The sequence below is a fragment of the Pseudopipra pipra genome, chromosome 22, assembly GCF_036250125.1.
Source record: "Pseudopipra pipra isolate bDixPip1 chromosome 22, bDixPip1.hap1, whole genome shotgun sequence".
NCBI classification, from domain to species: Eukaryota; Metazoa; Chordata; class Aves; order Passeriformes; family Pipridae; genus Pseudopipra; species Pseudopipra pipra.
In genome coordinates this window covers 6,447,993-6,466,607 of record NC_087570.1, presented here as the reverse complement: position 1 = coordinate 6,466,607, position 18,615 = coordinate 6,447,993, and the positions used below count along the sequence as shown (strand labels likewise).

Here is an 18,615-nt window from a genome sequence, read left to right as displayed (position 1 = left end):
GATGTGTTCCATGGGAATGTGTTCCATGAGGTTGTGTTCCATGGAGATGGTGTTCCGTGGGGATGGTGTTCCATGGGGATGTGTTCCATGAGAATGGTGTTCCATGGGGATGGTGTTCCATGGGGATGGTGTTCCATGAGGATGATGTTCCATGGAGATGGTGTTCCATGAGGATGGTGTTCCATATGTTCCGCAAGGATGATATTCCATGAGGATGATATTCCATGAGGATGGTGTTCCATGGGGATGGTGTTCCATGAGGATTGTGTCCCTTGGGGATTGTGTTCCATTGGGATGTGTCCCATGTGGATGTGTTCCACAGAGAGGTGTTCCATGAGGATGATGTTCCACGAGGATGTGTTCCATGGGGACGAGTTCCATGTGTTCCACAAGGATGATGTTCCACGAGGATGGTGTTCCATGAGAGTGGTGTTCCATGGTGATAGTGTTCCATGGTGATAGTGTTCCACGGGGATGTGTTCCACAGGGATGTGTTCCATGACGTTGTGTTCCATGGGGATGTGTTCCACGGGGATGTGTTCCACAAGAGTGTGTTCCACAAGGATGTGTCCCATGGGGATGGTGTTCCATGAAGATGGTGCTCCACAGGGATGTGTCCCATGTGAATATGTTCCCTGGGGATGTGTCCCATGTGTTCCACAAGGATGCTGTTCCATGAGGATGTTCCCACATGGAGTGTCTGTGCTCCTGCCCATGGACACCTGTGTGTGGGGGCTGCCTGGGAGCCCTGATGGAGCTGGGGCAGGTCCAGAGCAGTGACTGGGTGACATTAGACTGTCATCTCTCCCCAGGGGGGTTTCACAGGGGCCCATCTTGGGCCCTGTGCTCTTCAGCATGTTCATCAATGACATGGACGCAGGACTGGAAGGGACACTGAGCAAGTTTGCAGGTGATCCCAAAACTGGGAGGAGCTGTTGAGTCCCTGGAGGGCAGAGAGGCCCTGCAGAGAGACCTGGACAGATCCGAGGGCTGGGAATCACCAACCATGGGAAGTTCAACAAAGGGAAGTGCTGGATTCTGCCCCTGGGATGGGGCAACCCCAGATGGATGGACAGACTGGGAATGAGAGGCTGGAGAGCAGTGCCAGGAAAGGGCCCTGGGGGTGCTGGTGGGTGGCCAGTTGTCCCTGAGTCAGCAGTGCCCTGGCAGCCAGGAGGGCCAACCCTGTCCTGGGGGCATCAGGGAGGGGATTGTCCTGCTCTGCTCTGCCCTGGGGCGGCCTCACCTCAACATTGGGGCAGTTTGGGGGGACACAATGGAAGGGAGAGATTGAGCCATTGGAGAGTGTCCAAAGGAGGCAACAGAGATGGGAAGGGCCTTGATTTGAAGCCGTGTGAGGACTCTGAGGGCACTTGGTGTGTTCAGCTGGAGAAGAGGGGACTGAGGGGAGACCTCACTGCAGTTCCAGCTTCCTGGGCAGGGGCAGAGGAGGGGCAGGGACTGAGCTCTGCTCTGGGGGGACCAGGGACAGCAGCCAGGGAATGGCCTGGAGTTGGGTCAGGGCAGGGTCAGGTTGGAGATTAGGAAAAGGTTCTTCCCCCAGAGGGTGGTTGGCACTGCCCAGGCTCCCCAGGGCAGTGGGCACAGCCCCAAGGCTGCCAGAGCTCCAGGAGGGTTTGGACATTGCTCTCAGGGACAGGGGGGGATTGTTGGGCTGTCTGTGCAGGGCCAGGAGTTGGACTGGATGATCCTTGTGGGTCCCTTCCACCTCAGCTGGGATTCAGTGACCAGTTTGTCCTGTCCTGTGCTTTTCCAGGCAGGACTGAGCTCCAGGAGGCCATGGAGCACAACAGCCGGCTGGACAAGGAGATCCTGGCACTGCGGGCGCGGGTCCAGACGCTGGACCTGGAGAGGAAAGCATTCCTGGAGCTGGTGAGCACACAGCCACCCCCCTCCTGCTCTGCCATGGCCCTCAGGGGCCTTGGTGGGGCCAACAGTCCTGGCTGGCTCCTGGAAGCCATCCCTGCTCCCTGACAGCCCTGGGCTAGTTCTGGAAGCCATTCCTGCTCCCTGATAGCCATGGTTTGGCTCCTGAAAGTCATACCTGCTCCCTGACAGTCCTAGGCTGGCTCTTGGAAGACATCCCTGTTCCCTGACAGTCCTAGGCTGGCTCCTGGAAGCCATCCCTGTTCCCTGACAGCCATGGTTTGGCTCCTGGAAGCCATCCCTGCTCCCTGCCCTGCCCTGCCTCCCTCCTTCCCCTCTCTGTTCTATCCCCAGTCTTTCTAGGGCTGCTGTTTGGCTGTTTTGTGGTTCTCAGAATAATAAAATGTGGGAAATGGGCAGAATAAATTCCCAGGAATGCAGCTCTGGAGCCTCCTCCCTGCAGGAAGAGTTGGATGCTCTGCTGGACATGAAGGGGCTGGATGGGCTCAGACTGATGGGGGCTTTGGGACACATTTTGGAGCAGGATCAGCTCCAAGCTCCCTTAGCCCACATTTGCCCCAAGTCAGGTGGATAAACAGGGGAAGCAACACATCCACCTTCTCCCTGGGACTGGGTTAGAGTCCAGTTTAGCTAAGCTTAGCCTAAAACCCACCAGCAGCTGCTTTTAAATCTGTTTTAAATTGATGCTGATTTTTGGTCCCTCTCAGCCTCTTTTAATGCAGCTGCAGTGATTGATTTGCTAATTTTGTAGGGGCTTTCCTAAGGGAATGACTTCCTGTGACATTACTACTGATGTAACACATCCAGAATCCTCTAAATGCCATCCAGAATTAAGGAACAATTAAGGGACTATCAGCAAAATAGTTCCTCACTGGGATTGCCAACAGGGAGGGAATAAACCCAGTCTGTTTCCTGTTGAAATGTGTCATTTGGCACAAAATCTGTGCCTGTTCTTATCTCCTGATCCCTCCATATCAGCCCTTCAGCAACCTGGAATTGTTTTGGCCATCCCAGCACTGAGCTCTGTGGTTTTCTTGCAGTTCTCTCACATAAAATGGGTGTTTTTAAATGAACACAAATACCTCTGAGGAGATCTCACCCGAATGATATTTATCAGATAATATCTTGAATTAATTTATTGACATAAAAAAAATTGCTGGTTCTTCCACATCTTTCACCTCAGACCTTGTAGTTACTGGACAGTTCGTTTCTAGGGCTACCTAAAAATGTGATAATATAATATAATAATAAAATTAATTTAGTTCAAATTCCTCAGTTTATTTTTTAATTCCAAATAATATTGCCTTCGCTTGAGGACGTTGCTCCTTTCAGTCACTATGGGTACATATGTGTGTATAGGATATCATAAAATAGAAATACAAGGTTTAAATATATTTTAATATTTAATATTTATTATATTTATATATCATATAAAGATATGATATAATTATATATAACAACACAGAATATATTAATATGCATTATTAAGAAATTATTAAGAACAAATATTAATAAATATTGTACTGAATATCCTCTAATGTTTATTATTTAATTTATTTTTATATCAAAATATATATTTTGATATTAAAATATATTTCAATATCTATAAAAAAGAAATATAGAGAGACAAAAAAATACAGATACATGTGAGATACTGTATTCTCTGTGCAGAAAAACATGCAGCCAGACTGAGATCAGTTCTAACTACAGGTTAAGCTAAAAGCAAATTCCCTGTATTCCTTGGGAGTGGGGCTTAACTGTTGGCACAGAACTTAAAAACCCCACGATTTTTAATTTGTAGATGCTTAAAATGCACTTTGTTGCCAACAGTTCTGTGTCCTGAAATGTCTTTTCCTGCCTGTGGGTCGGGGAGTCGGTGCCTGTGGTGGGAGCAGCTGCTGCCAAGAGCAGAATTCCACTGATCCCAGGGCAGAAGGGCTGGAAGGTGTCCTGGGAATCAGCAGCTGGGATCTCAGTGCTCAGTACAGGGGGTGTCCCGTGTGTGGGTGGTCAGGGAGTGACAGAAATGAAGGATAATCACCCTTTAATGCTTCAGGAGATTCCCCCTTTTCCTGCCCTTCCTCTCCCAGTCCTCTGAGTCCTCCCAGCTGGAGCAGCCATGGGATCCCAACCACTCCCTCGAGATGAGGAATGATAATAAATTAATGGTAAAGGTGAAAATAATTTAAATATTCATTAATATTGATAAACGTGCAGTTCCTCTACAGCGAATTTGGGGGGGAATCTTAATATTCCCCACGACAGAGAGATGAACATTCATGGAAAATCCAAGGGAGTGGTTTGTCCTGCAGGTGGAGCAGCTCAAGGAGGAGATCTGTGAATACCAGAGGAGTGAGAGGCCGGGGCAGTCCCTGCCCGAGGAGCCCGGAGCAGCCTCCCTGCAGGTATTTCCAAGGGCATTTTGTTGGCCATTCCAGAAAAACAGGGTCCCTCTGCATTCCAGGCCCTTCACGGGCTGGGATGGGAGGGTTTGCTCCCGTGGTGAGCTCAGGTTGTGGAGCTGATGGAGCTCATGACTGTATTTTATTTATGAGGGACTCAAGTGGCCTTGGAGTCACTCTGAGCTCACGCAGGAAACACAGGGAGCTGCTGGAGAAAGTCCAGGGAAAACATGGAGCTGCTGCCAGGGCTGGAGCCCCTCTGCTCTGGAGCCAGGCTGGGAGAGCTGGGGGGGTTCACCTGGAGAAGAGAAGCTCCAGGGAGAGCTGAGAGCCCTTTCCAGGGCCTAAAGGGGCTCCAGGAGAGCTGGAGAGGGACTGGGGACAAGGGATGGAGGGACAGGACACAGGGAATGGCTTCCCACTGGAAAAGGGGAGATTTGGGTGGGATATTAGGAAGGGATTCTTGGCTGTGAGGGTGGGGAGGCCCTGGCACAGGTTGCCCAGAGAAGCTGTGGCTGCCCCTGGATCCCTGGAAGTGTCCAAGGCCAGGTTGGATGGGACTTGGAGCAACCTGGGCTGGTGGAAGGTGTCCCATGGTAGGGGATGGAACTGGATGGGGTTTAAGGTCCCCCCAACCCAAACCACTCTGGGGTTTCCTGATTTCAATCTTAATTTTCTGCTAACTTTGGATTTCCTCCAGGGCACTCGGGATGAAGGGAGGGCTGAAGATGAGCATGGGGCAGGAAGAGCCTGGTCCTCCTTGGATCAGGAGGATAGAGACCAGGGGGGTGAAACTCTCCATAAAAGGTGAGAGGGGCAGGAATCCTTCCCCTGTTTTACTTTCAGGGGTTTCTGGGGCTGTGGATGCTGCTGCTCTGTCTTGGAGGGGGATTGAATTGTTGCATCCTTTGGAATATTCTTTGGGACTTTGTTCCTCTGCCCCCAGGTGGGAGATTTTGGTGCAGTCCTGAAGGTTCTGGAGCCCCCTGGTTGTTTTCTGGCACTTCCTCCACTTTGTTGCTTTCCTAAAAGAACAGAGTTGGGCCTCTGGGGCTCTGTGCACACAAAACTGTTGTTTCCAGACCTGTTTTGGTGCTGGGAAGTTTTCCCTGGATTTGGTTGCTCTTCAGGGCTGCACTGGAACACTTGGCTTTCAACCTTCAACGTGTAAACTGGGATTTTTAAGGGAAGTCAAAGCTTTGCTCTCCCCTGAGCTGCTCAGGGAGCTGCTGCACCTCTTCCTGTAGGTTCAGGGAGGAAAGGGGGCTGATCCCATCCCTGTGACTCTTTTCCCAAGCCTGTTCCCACCTCAGGCAGCTGAATTTATTGGCATCCTTATGCCTGACCCTTTTTCTCCCAGACCTTCCTTGTGTAGAGCCCATCACCCTTAATTCCCACCTGATTAAGAACAGGCACAGGCCATGCTGAATGGGAGACTGGGAATCAGCAGGACAGGAATGTTCCATAGTGAGGAGCAGCCTGGCTTTTCCTCGCTGGTGGGAAGGTTGGGATGCAGTTCTGGCCTTGCTGACGTTGGTTTGGTGTGTAGGTGCCGGGAGGCAATGGAAAACATGGAGGGCAGGAATTCCCAGCTCCTGCACAAGCTGCAGAAACTGGAGCAGGAACGTGAGGATTTGGTGGAGCGCAATGAGGAGCTGGAATCAATCCTGGGAGAGACTCAGATCCAGACCAAGCAGGAGAAGGAGCAGTTTGAGAGCGAGGTGGAGGGACTGCAGCAGAAGGTGAGTGAGGAATGGGGCAGATTTCTCTCTGATTGATTAAATCAAATGATGTTTGACCTGCACCTGTACCCTCTGGGTTTAGTTTGACAAGAAAAACCTGCCAGTTCAGAAAAGAGGGGAAAAGGAGGAAAAAATCTCAGCAGGGAGTAAATGACACTTGTTTGGAAGTGCAGATTTCCCAGTGTTACAGGAGCATTGTCTTCTCCAGCTCCTGTCCCTCCTCGCAGAATCCCAGACTTGTTTGGGTTGGAAAAGACCTTAAAGATGATCCAATTCCACTCCTGCCATGATCAGGGACACCTTCCACCATCCCAAGTTGTTCTAAGCCCTGTCCAACCTGGCCTTGGACACTTCTGAGGATCCAGGGGCAGCCACAGCTTCTCTGGGCAACCTGTGCCAGGGCCTCCCCACTCACACAGCCAAGAATTCCTTCCCAATACCCCATCTATCCCTGCCTTCTGGTGGTTGGGACACTGTTAATAGGACAAGTCCACTCAGGTCATCCTTTGACTTTAGGAGGTGGATAGAAATCCTTTACTATTTGCATGGGATGCTCTGGGAACCTTTGGGAAACCCCAGATGTGAAGCAGCACCTGGAATATCTGCTTTGCCAGGTCCATGGGGCCTCCTGGCAACCCCTGCAGGGCCACCTCCATCCTCTGGGCAAGGGTTGAAGCTTCTCAGGCTGCTGCTGCTTCTCTCAGGGTGGTTTAAACCTCAGTTTTAGGGAGGCTTTCTCCATCCCTCTGGAGCAGCTCTGGGAGGAGCACATTACACACTGTCCTTACACAGCCCTTACACATGGCACCCTGGATTTCTGGGATGAGATTTTAGGCCCCCCCTAGGTTTCCAGTCAGGACTGACATGTCCTTGCACTTGCACACAGTGCAGGAGGTGGTGCAGGGGTGCAGGTGTATCCCACATGGATGCTGGAGCAGCTGTGCATCCCCAGGATGGATTGTTCAAAGGAAGGGACCAGGAATTCACTGTCAGCAGCCTCTGGCTGGGAGGGAAAAGCCTCTAAACCAGGCTGAGGACATGTTCCAGTATCTTAATGAGGATGCCAATGACACCATGTTTATCTCCTCTCTCCAAGGAGCCAAGGGCTTGCCCTGGAATGGGATGGAAAAGGGTCTGTCCACCATGGTTGGGCTTGTTCAGCTCACACCAGACTATTCCCCACTGGAGCAGAACAAACACAACCCTCTGCAAATCAAACTGAAGAGTTTGGACAAATCCCCCCTTTGGTCAGTGGATTGTTAAACAGATCCCAGGGAATGTCATGGCATCAAGTAACCAAGGAGATGGGAAGTGTTTGGGCTGGACTGGAGGCTTGCAGGGCATGGAGGAGAGCTGGGATGGAGGAGGAGATGAGTTAACCCCTGGTTGGATCCCTCTGCTCAGACAGAGGGGGCTGAGCTGCACCTGCATCCCCAGGGGGGCTTTGGGAGCCTTGGAGGGGAGCAGGGAAGGGCTGGAGCCCAGGGAAGGCAGCACTGCTGGGGGTTTGCCAGCCCTGCTCCATGTGGGAAGGACTTGGGAGATTTCCATGGGTTGGCACAGCTCCAAAAGCCTGGGCTGGCCAGGCTGGGACTCAGGCCCAGGACACAGGGGGAGGATTGTTCTGCTGCTGGCACAAAGGAAGGGCTCAAACAGTGGTGGCTTGGAGGGACAATGAGCAAAATGATGGAACTGCCTTGCTGGGCATCAACTTCTGAGCAAAAGCTGGCTGGGGGTGAGGAGGGGAGGCTTGTTTTGCCTTTGAGATCTCTTTCATAACACCAAGGCCTTGCTTGAACCCCAAACTCTCACGTAGTCATGCAAGAGGAGGGGATTTATTGCTCTTTAGCTCTTCTGTGAGAGGTCTGAGTGTCTCACCCCACTTTTAACACCTGTGAACACCTCGAGTGGGTCACTTCTTTGTCTTAAAATCCCAGTATTGCAGCAGCTTTGCTGGATCTGAGAGATCATTCCCTGCTGGGAGCTCCAGAAGGGCCAGAATGTGCTGGAGCCTGTCAGGGAGAGCAAAGCTCCTGGGCTTTGATGTCCTGCTTTGGAAATGGGAAATGGGCTGGGGTTGGCAGGGATTTGGAACTTCTTCAGCTTTGGGTTGGAATACTGGGAAGCAATTCCTCCCTGTGAGGGTGGGGAGGCCCTGGCCCAGGTTGCCCAGAGAAGCTGTGCCTGCCCCTGGATCCCTGGAAGTGTCCAAGGCCAGCTTGGAGCAACCTGGGATAGTGGGAGGTGTCCCTGCCCATGGAAGTGGATGGCCTTTGAGATCCCTCCAACCCAACCCATTCTGGGATCCCGTGGTTCTGTGAACCTGGATTTCACCTGCAGCTGGATTTCACCTCCCTCCAGTGTCCTGGCTCATCCAGGGCCAGCCTGGCTTGGGCAGGTGGACAGCTGGGAAGTTTAGAAATAAGAAGACCAGCCCAAACTTGATTTCAGTCATAGGGAGGTGAAAAGGAAGCTGCTGAGGGCCCTGCTGGCAGTGGAGCCCAGGGATTTGGGAAGAGGGTCTGCAGGAGCCATGCCAGGGAAGAGAAGCTGGGCTGCTCCTTTGGGATGTCCTTAATTGTGCTGCTCTTTTGAGCTGCTCCTTAGTTGAGTTGCTCCTTTGGGATGTTCCTTGGTTGGGCTGCTCCTTTGGGATGTTCCTTGGTTGGGCTGCTCCTTTGGGATGTTCCTTCTTTGGGCTGCTCCTTCGGGATGTTCCCAAGCTCCTTGAACCCTTTAGAACTGCAGGACCCATAATCCATCCCAAAGGATCCCCCCAAGGGTAGATGTGCAGAGTGAGCACTTGTCCCCACAAACTCCTGCCTTCCAGGAGGAGCTTAGGGGTCCCAAATCCCGAGTCCTTGGAGCCTTGAGGGAGGGATTGACAACCTTTGAGCAGTGGAGGGACCAGGACAAGTCTGGTCTGAACATCTGCTTGGATAAATCAGCTGTAGACACCAGATCAGTGATTATGGGGTCAGAACCACCTTTTGGGGGTGGGTAGAGGGGGAAGGGATGGGTGGAACCACGTGGAAGTGGGGTGGTGTTGTATCCCTCATGGCAGCACCTGGAACCCACATGGAGAAACCCTGGAGCAGCTGCCAGTCACAAAGAGCTCAGGAAAACTTCACCACCCCACAGCTCCTGCAGCCCCTCACCCAGCTCAGGTTGGCAGTGAGGACACTGCCCTATAACACCCCCCAGCTCCTGGAGGGACAGTGAGGACACTGCCCTATAACCCCCACAGCTCCTGGAGGGACAGTGAGGACACTGCCCTATAACACCCCCCAGCTCCTATGGGGACAGTGAGGACACTGCCCTATAACACCCCACAGCTCATATGGGACAGTGAGGACACTGCCCTATAACACCCCCAACTCCTGGAGGGACAGTGAGGACACTGCCCTATAACACCCCCCAGCTCCTATGGGACAGTGAGGACACTGCCCTGTAACACCCACAGGGACAGTGAGGACACTGCCCTATAACACCCCCAGCTCCTGGAGGGACAGTGAGGACACTGCCCTATAACACCCCCAGCTCCTATGGGGACAGTGAGGACACTGCCCTATAACACCCCACAGCTCATATGGGACAGTGAGGACTCTGCCCTATAACACCCACAGCTCCTATGGGGACAGTGAGGACTCTGCCCTATAACACCCACAGCTCCTATGGGGACAGTGAGGACACTGCCCTATAACACCCCCCAGCTCCTGGAGGGACAGTGAGGACACTACCCTATAACACCCACAGCTCATATGGGGACAGTGAGGACACTGCCCTATAACACCCCACAGCTCCTATGGGGACAGTGAGGACACTGCCCTATAACACCCACAGCTCATATGGGACAGTGAGGACACTGCCCTATAACACCCACAGCTCACAGGGACAGTGAGGACACTGCCCTATAACACCCACAGCTCATATGGGACAGTGAGGACACTGCCCTATAACACCCACAGCTCCTGGAGGGACAGTGAGGACACTGTCCTATAACACCCACAGCTCCTGGAGGGACAGTGAGGACACTGTCCTATAACACCCCACAGCTCATATGGGACAGTGAGGACACTGCCCTATAACACCCACAGCTCATATGGGACAGTGAGGACACTGCCCTATAACACCCCACAGCTCACAGGGACAGTGAGGACACTGCCCTATAACACCCCCAGCTCACAGGGACAGTGAGGATATAACACCCACAGCTCCTATGGGGACAGTGAGGACACTGCCCTATAACACCCCCAGCTCACAGGGACAGTGAGGACACTGCCCTATAACACCCCCAGCTCACAGGGACAGTGAGGACACTGCCCTATAACACCCACAGCTCACAGGGACAGTGAGGACACTGCCCTATAACACCCCCAGCTCCTGCAGCCCCTGACCCAGCTCAGACTGGGACAGTGAGGACACCACCCCTCACCCTGGCCTAGAACCCCAGAGTGGCTGCTGGGTCAGAGACCCCCCTGGAGCAGATAAAACCCAAGACCAGAGCAGATAAACCCAAAGGTGTGTGTTTGCCACGTGGCCCTGGTTCTGGACATGTAAGAACTGGTCTTCCACAGGATCCCAGCTCTATAAGCTGTCTCTCCCTCTTCCCCCTCCTCTCTTCTTTCTCCCTCTGCTTCTCCTTCTTTGCTCCTTCCTTAATGCTTTATGTGGCTTGGAGCTGGTGGGATTAAATCTTGACTTAAGTGCTGTGGATTGCTTGGATCTTGACTTAAGTGCTGTGGATTAATATGTGCTGAGTTGATATTGTACTAGAACATTTTTCTAGCTTTTTAAACCTTTGCCAAGTGCCCTTATTTTCTCCCCTAAATTAATAAAGGTACCACTTGGGAACAAGCCCGTGGCTTATTCTCTTAATGCCATCTCAAGGTATTAAAGAACCCTATATATTAAATATATATGTATATAATAATATACGTAAATATATATTAAATAAAACTCCTGGCTGAGCCTGTGAGCCCACAGCTCCAGAGCTGGAGTGTCACAGGGCACTGCCACAGCCCTGGGAAGGAGGGTGACCTCCTTCCAAGGTGTCAGGAGAGCACCACAACCTGTGAGCACTTTGAATTTGCACCAGGAGCCTGGGTTGTTTCTCTCCTTTTGTGGAGCAATTCCTTCTCTTTCTGACTTGGCCTTGGGTGGCTCCTTCCCCCTTGGAAGCAGCAGGATGAGAGCTGGGAGCTGATGCCTGTGCACAGCCCCTCCTGCTCCTTCCTCCCAAACGTGGGGCTTATCCTGGAAGGGCAGCACGAGGAGCAGTTTAGCAGGAGTTCTGCATTTAATTGTGAGTCCTGGCTTGGTTTTAACTCGTGGTTTGTCCGTGTTCAGATCACCAGTTTAGAAACAGAGTTGCTTGAGGTGCAGAAGAACAGAAGTGAGATGGACAGGAAGGAGCAGGAGGCGTCTGGAGCGCAGGAGATGCAGGAGGTGAGAGCTTTCCCTTGGGAAATCAACTGGTTTGTTCAGGGATGTCTTAGGGAACATCTGAGATGAGCATCTCAAGCGACTCTCTCCTGGGGATGCTCCTTATCAGCATCTCCTGGGAATTTGGAGTCCCTCAGCTCATGGAGACAGAGGGATGTTTTTGGAGGAAAGGAGCCAACGTGCCCAAGTGATCTTCATGAAAATCATCTCCCTTAGGAGCTGGTCTGGCCTTCAGCTCTGCAAGCTGAGGGGTTTGTTGTGAGGGTGAAGGTGTTACCTGTGTGAAGGTTCTCAGTTCTTGTTTAGGGTTCAGTGAAACCAAGGGGTCTGTAGGTACATTTAAAGCTGCTCCCCAGCAGGTCCATTTGTTCCCAAAAACTGGATCTTCCTGATGTTTCAGCTAGACAGAGCTGCTTACAAGTGGGAGAGGACCTTCCCAAGGGATCTTGGTCAGTAGAGGCTCCAGGCCTTTGGAGAGGTCCTGCCAGCCCTGGGTATGAGATGCAGGAATCCCCCTGGAAATTTTTGAGAGCCTTTTTTCTCCTTTCTGTGTTTCCTGGAAGACACATTTCCTGCAATTTGTTTTTCTTTGGGTAGAATAAAGGATGCTGGAGAAGAGACTCCTAATGTTTCTTATTCTAGATGTTGGAAAGCTGTCAGGAAACCATAGACAAGTTGGGAAATCATCTGGGAGAGCAGAGGGAGAGGAGGAGGCAACTTATATCTGAGCTTGAGCTGCTGAGAGAGGATCTGAAGGCTGAGAAGGGGGTCCTGGGCAGCCAGGTATGTGGGACTCCCTGAACAAGCCAGTTCCCTTTGGATGCTCCATAAAATCCAGTAGTTCCCCCCCAAGCACGTGATTTGACTTGGTGCTTTTCTCCAGTTTGAAACCTTTGGCAGAGGGTTTTTAATCCATCTGTTTTCATGGTACTGTCTCTAACTCCATCATTTGTTTTTCTCTTCAGTGGATCTAATCCCAAACCAGTAATTCCAACTTTGCAGCCAAACCCTAAATTCTCTGGGGGGCAGAGTGGGAATTTTCAGACTCAGGTGTTTATTGCAGGAGTCTGAACAGCCCAGAGCCACAGGAGGTGACATGAACATCCTGCTGGGATCCCTCCTGGGGTGTTCCCCAGGGACCTCAGCACATTTTGCTTGAGCCAGTTTAATTGCTAAATCCACTCCTGGGGGATTCTCCCTGCTGGGAATGTTGCTGGAGCTCTTGGCTTCCAGCTGGGCCACAGAGGAGAGACAGTTTGTGGTGCCAGCAAAACTGCCCAAGGGCTGGACAAGGGCTGGAAATTAGGCTAAAAATCCAGAAGAGCTGCAGATCCACAGCCTGGATCAGGCAGACCTGAGGGAAACTGGAAAAGGGGGGGTTCCATCTGGGATAAATCCCACATTTTAGCTCTGAGAGGCCTTAAATCAGCTCTGAGTCCAGTCACCTCCTTGAATGCAAGTAAAAAACCATGGAATTCCTGAGCTGTTGGCACAACTCCAGAGACACAGGAGTTGCTGGAGGAACAGTGGCATCTACAGGCCAGGGCTTTGTCCTGCTGCAACAACTCCACACTGCAAGCTGGGGTGGAGATCAGGCCTGCAGAGCTCTGGATACAAACCAGTGCTGGTGGGAGAGTGGGGGAGGAAAGGGCTGGAAAGGAATTGTGTGATGTGGGGGATGCTGGGGGAAATGGGAAGAGTCCTTTTTTAACCCTTGCATCCCAATAGTTCAACATACTCATGGACCATTGGATCAAAATCACCCATCCCTGGAAATCTGATTGGAATTCAACCACCAGCTGCTGGTGGCTTTGCCAAAGGAGGGACTGTTTTTCCACCCAAGGGATCATGGGGTGAGATGATCCCATGATCCCCTGTGTCAGACTGGAACAGCCTTTGGCACAGAGACCCTTTTGGGTGGCATTTCTGGCTTCCCACATGGGCTCGTTCCCTTTGGATGGAGCAGCTGGATTGGGATGAATCGTTTCCCAACAGTGCTGGAAATGAGCTTGGCATGAAATCATTGGGTTCTCTCAGCTGGAATTGTCTTGTTTTCACGAGGTTTTTGGACATTTGAGAGGAGAAAACTTTTCCTGAGCTTGTCCTTCGGGGGGTGTTTCATCCACTGACTCCTGTTGTTTCCTCTCCAGGGGTTTCCTGACTCCCAGTTGGAGCTTCCAAGCCACAGTAACACCTCCCCTGGTCTCCAGAGGACATCAGCCAGCAGGGATCTCATGGATGTGTCCCATGAGAAGCACAAGGACAGTGCTTTGTTAGACCCAGAGGTGAGGCATGGAAAGAAATCCTGGTTGTCCCAGGGCCTGGAGCAGACAGGAGCTGCTGGGGCTCAGATCTGAGTGGATTCATCCTGGGGGAGATAAAACCACTTGAAATCGAAATTCCAGTGCTCAGGAAGAGCTACTGGTGAAAAACCTGTAGGAATCAATGTTTTTGCTGGTGTTTAGTGGGGAGAACAGTGTCTGAAGGGTTTGGGTTCACCACTGGAGATATTAGTCCAGGCAGGTTCAGGTTCTGATCCAGCCTGGGAATTCCTGTATCCTGACACATTCCTGCTTTCCTGCCCCTTCTATTTTCTTGTTGTCTTCTCTTCCAGTCTCAGGTTTGGGGGCAGTTTTGTCTGGTGTTCCAGCGTGGGGTGATGTTGGGGGTGGAGAGCAGCCACCCCTGGAGAGGATTTTGGGTAGTCTGGACAGGGGATCTCTCTGGGATCCAGCTGAATCCACACCTTTCCCGAGAGCTGCTGGTTTTGTCAAGAGATTTGGCACATGCTGTAAAACCCTGGGAGCTGCAGATGGGCCACAGTGGGATGAAATCAAATAAAGAACCATGACTTGGTGGTGGTTCACACACAGCTACTGCCCCTGCAGGAGGAAGGACTCCAAGAACTGGGATAATTTAACCCCAGAATCACAAGCTGAGTCTTGCTGGAGCCCCCAGATTGCCTTGCACTGGCTCAAAAGATTTCCATCAGAGCAAAGGAAATCCAAGTCCTGGTGTTTTCTGACCTTACAGGCCTCTGAAATCCTACAAGATGAACAGAGTCACAGAGAGGAGCAGACACAGGAAGATCCCCATGGAGATGCAAAGACCTATGAGGAACAGATGGCTAAAGTTGTGTTTTTGGAAGAACAGATCAAAAGCCTGAGGGAGGAACAAGAGCTGCTCTGGTAAACCTTCCCAAGGCCTGTGGTATTTTCTGCTCCTTGTCTTTGCTGACTTAATTTCTGAGTCTTTTCTGACTCCCTGTCCTGGAGAGAACAGGCCCAGCAGCTTCGTGTCCTTATGGGATCAGTGTCTGATTTTGGGGAACTCCCTCAATGACATCAGGAGCAGCCAGGAGCAAACCTTTCTTCTGCAGCTGTTACAGGTTCTGAGCAGACTAAACGAGAGCTGTCCTTAGGGAAGAGGATTTATCCCTTGGAGTCAGGTGGTGTTTGGAGTAAGAGGGTCCAAATACTTGGACTTAGTCCAAAGGGGGTCCCAAAAAAGCTCCAATCATGGGTTTGGGCTCCTCAGGGCCAACAGCTGCCAGCAGTGGTGGTCCTCCTGCTGCTGTGGATTTTGGGAGTGCCTGGAATTCAGGTGTCCTTGGAGAGTAGGTGTCACCAGGTGTTGATCTGACTCCCCTTTTTGAGCAGTAAGGAAAAGCTTGGATTAGATCCAGGGTGGTTCCAGTCAGTGAGATGAGCGAGTCCAACCATTCCCCAGCACTGCCAGGGCCACCACTAACCCAGGTCCCCAAGGGCCACATCCACACAGTCACTGAACACTCCCAGGGATGGTGATTCCAGCCCTGATTCCAGCCTGTGCCAGTGCCTGAACATGTAGGCCATGGAATCATGGAATGGTTTGGGTTGGAAGGGACATTAAAGCCCATCTCATTCCACCCCCATCCATGAGCAGGGACACCTTCCATTATCCCAGGTTGCTCCAAGCCCCATCCAGCCTGACCTTGGACACTTCCAAGGATGGGAAATCCATAAATTCTCTGGGAAGCCCACTTCAGTCTCACACTACCCTCACAGGGAAGAATCTATCCGTAATATCCCATCTAAACCGACACAGGGAGTCCTGGAATGGTTTGGGATGGAAGGGACCTTTAAGATCACCCAGACCTTGGGCAGGGACATTTCCACTATCCCAGGCTGCTCCAAGCCCTGTCCAACTTGGCCTTGGACACTTCCAGGGATGGGGCAGCCCCCACTTGGAGTTTGGATGGAGATAATGGAGACAGTTTGGAGGAAGGTGAGTCAGACAGGGACTGGCAGACCTGAGCCCCTCCTTTCAGTGCTTCCCTGTGTCTCTGGAGCACGGAGCAGCTCCCACCCCATGCAGGGTTCCCTTGGCCAGTCTGTGACCTCCTCCCAGGGAGGGCTGAGCCTCTGGACACACGTGGTTTTGTGGGACAGTGTCCCAAGGAGACTGACCTTTGCCCAGAACTGCTGCACACAGGAGTAAATCCCCTTGGGAGCCTCCCGAGGTACTTGAGCCTTCGCTGGACTCTCACATCCCAAGTTTTTCCCTTTTACGGGTGTTTTCCCTGGGATATGTGTAGTCATCTCTCTCCTTTACTATTTCCCCTTCAAGCTCTGAATTACTAGAGAGCAACAAGAAGAAGGAAGAGCTGGAAAAGCAGCTCAAAGAGAGCAATGAAGAGAAAAGGATGTTGCTGGAAGAGATTTCCCAGCTCAAGCACAACATCCGGAGCGCCCGGGAACAGGGAGACGCCGGAGAGACCTGGAGGATGAGCCCAGGCTTGGAGCAAAGGGAGAGCAGGTTCCTGCCATGGCAGAGCTCAGCAGGCAGTTTAGATGGGAGCCTTAAACAGGTATGGGCAGCTTTGCCATCTGCACCCTGATTTGGGTCACTAATTGGGTGGGAAAACCTGATTAAAGTGGGCTGGAAGGCAGTCCAAGCCTTGGAAATTAGGGATGGCTTCGTTTCCTTGTGTGGTGCTTTGCATGTGGTGGGAACCTGGATAAAGTCAGTGCTCATGGCAGAAATAAGGGATTTAAATGGTATTTGTTCCTCTTTCTTACCTTGTGAGCTGGAAGAGAAGGGCAGGAGCAGGAATCCCTGCCAGGAGGGGTGGGAATGGTGGGGGAACCCAGGGTGGGGAGGCTGAGGAGGAAAAGGATTCTGTGCGAGGGTTTGGATGGGAAGAGAGGACTGGGTGACCTGTGGGCAGGAGTGGGAGTGGGAAGGAGAGGACTGGAGTTGTGCTGGATCCAAGAAGCAGCAAATCCCTACAGGTGGAGCAGAGCAGGACACAAGGGAATGCTGGAAAGGATCCTGATAGAAGTAGATGAGGGGGAAAAAACCCACAAAACTTCGTGGATCTCGAGGACAACTGCCACTGCCAGACCCCACAGTGCTGGATCAAGACCTTTCCCAGCTTGGGGAGTTATCTGGGGATGTATTTAAGAAGGGAAGCTTGGCCTTCAGTGGATTCCCTCTAGTGCCAAGAGCAGAGGGAGAGGATGCACAGCAGGAATTCAGATCCAGATGTGGCTGGAAGCGATGCTGGGAAGAAGGGCTTTGGTACAACCCAAGCAGAGCTTTTGGTCTGTGTGCCAGGCCCTTGCAGGAAGGTGGGTGGTCCAAGGAGCTCCAAAAGCCACCCCAGACTGTCAGTGACACCTCAGGGTGTCGGGGCTGTCACAGTGTGTTCCTGCACTGCTGCCAGGAGTCCCCGTGTTCCTGTTCCCTCTTGGAGCTGGGCTGGATGTGCTGCTCCTGCTTGGTTGCCTCAGTTGGATTCTGACACAAGAGTTTTCTCTGGTGGCTTTCTTTGGTTGGAAAGGGTCATTTTATCAGGTGTTTGTTCCCTCATCCGGGTTTTCACATGTTCTCCCTCGACCTCAGGAGTCATGTTGGCTTCTCTGAGGGGATGGACAGAGCAGTGGAATCACTGAGATCATAACCCAGCACTGCCATGTTCACCACAAACCACATCCCCAAGTGCCACATCCACATGGCTTCTAAACCCTTCCAGGGCCACTGTGTGGGGGCAGAGGAATGCCAGGCTTTGCCCTTCTTCCTGCTTAAATACCTTCCTTACTAACAGCCTTTATCCTCCCCTGGAGCTGGTGTCCCTGTGACCCGTGGTGCTGTGCTGTTCCCCAGGGTCTGTGTGAGGAGAGGTTCCAGCAGCAGGAGGAGAAGCTGCAGCAGCTGCGCCAGGACCTGCGGCGGGTGCAGAACTTGTGCAGCTCGGCCGAGAGGGAGCTGAGGTACGAGAGGGAGAAGAACGCAGAGCTCCAGAAACAGAACCTGCTGCTCCAGCAGGAGTGCACCAAGGTAGGAACAGCTCTCAGCTCCCTGGGAATTATGGCCCCTCTGCTGTGGAAACAGGCTGGGAGAGCTGGGGGGGTTAACCCAGAGAAGGCTCCAGGGAGAGCTGAGAGCCCCTTCCAGTGTCTAAAGGGGCTCCAGCAGAGCTGGGGAGGGACTGGGGACAAGGGATGGAGGACAAGGGGAATGGCTTCCCACTGCCAGAGGGCAGGGTTAGGTGGGATATTGGGAAGGAATTCCTCCCTGTGAGGGTGGGGAGGCCCTGGCACAGGTTGCCCAGAGAAGCTGTGGCTGCCCCAGCCCTGGGAGTGTCCAAGGCCAGGTTGGACAGGGCTTGGAGCAACCTGGGCTGGTGGAAGGTGTCCCTGCCCATGGAATGAGGTTGAGCTTTAAGGTCCCTTCCAACCGAAACCCCTCTGGAATTCCATGAGAAATTTCCCTGCCTCCAAATAAAACCTGCTGCACTTCCTCCCTGATCCCTCTTTTGCTCCCAGTCCCCTTTCCTACCCAAGCCATTCCAGCTGATCTTTGCTGAAGTACAAACTCCATTTCTTCTTTGCAAACTCAGGTCAAAGCTGAGCTGAAACAGGCCCGGGCCAAACTCTCAGACTCCACAGAAACCTGCTCATCCCTGTCAGCACAGTGGGAGAGGAGCCAGCAGAAGGTCAGGGAGCTGGAGCAGAAGCTCTCCAAGTGCTCCCAGGCTGACAAGCTCCACAGCAGCCTGAGGGACAGGCTGGCCCAGGAAAAATCCAGGGCAGGAGAAGCCCAGAAAAAGGTGAATGTGAGCTGGGGAACAGGAG

General features: G+C 52.3%; 1 protein-coding gene across 7 annotated transcripts in view; it reads left to right on the top strand.

The window, feature by feature from the left end:
• The window catches only part of CCDC30 (coiled-coil domain containing 30), a 44,620-nt gene that overhangs the window by 15,172 nt on the left and 10,833 nt on the right, over positions 1–18,615 (top strand). For 5 of the 7 annotated variants that reach the window (XM_064678712.1, XM_064678718.1, XM_064678719.1 and 2 more), the window contains 11 exons: positions 1,778–1,893; positions 4,221–4,313; positions 5,011–5,117; positions 5,860–6,052; positions 11,402–11,500; positions 12,140–12,280; positions 13,648–13,782; positions 14,531–14,685; positions 16,106–16,346; positions 17,645–17,818; positions 18,381–18,590. In XM_064678712.1, coding sequence (XP_064534782.1) covers positions 1,778–1,893; positions 4,221–4,313; positions 5,011–5,117; positions 5,860–6,052; positions 11,402–11,500; positions 12,140–12,280; positions 13,648–13,782; positions 14,531–14,685; positions 16,106–16,346; positions 17,645–17,818; positions 18,381–18,590 — 1,664 coding nt within the window. The remainder of the gene's footprint in view (positions 1–1,777; positions 1,894–4,220; positions 4,314–5,010; positions 5,118–5,859; positions 6,053–11,401; positions 11,501–12,139; positions 12,281–13,647; positions 13,783–14,530; positions 14,686–16,105; positions 16,347–17,644; positions 17,819–18,380; positions 18,591–18,615) is intronic. The other 2 variants (XM_064678714.1, XM_064678717.1) reach the window with 2 other exon arrangements.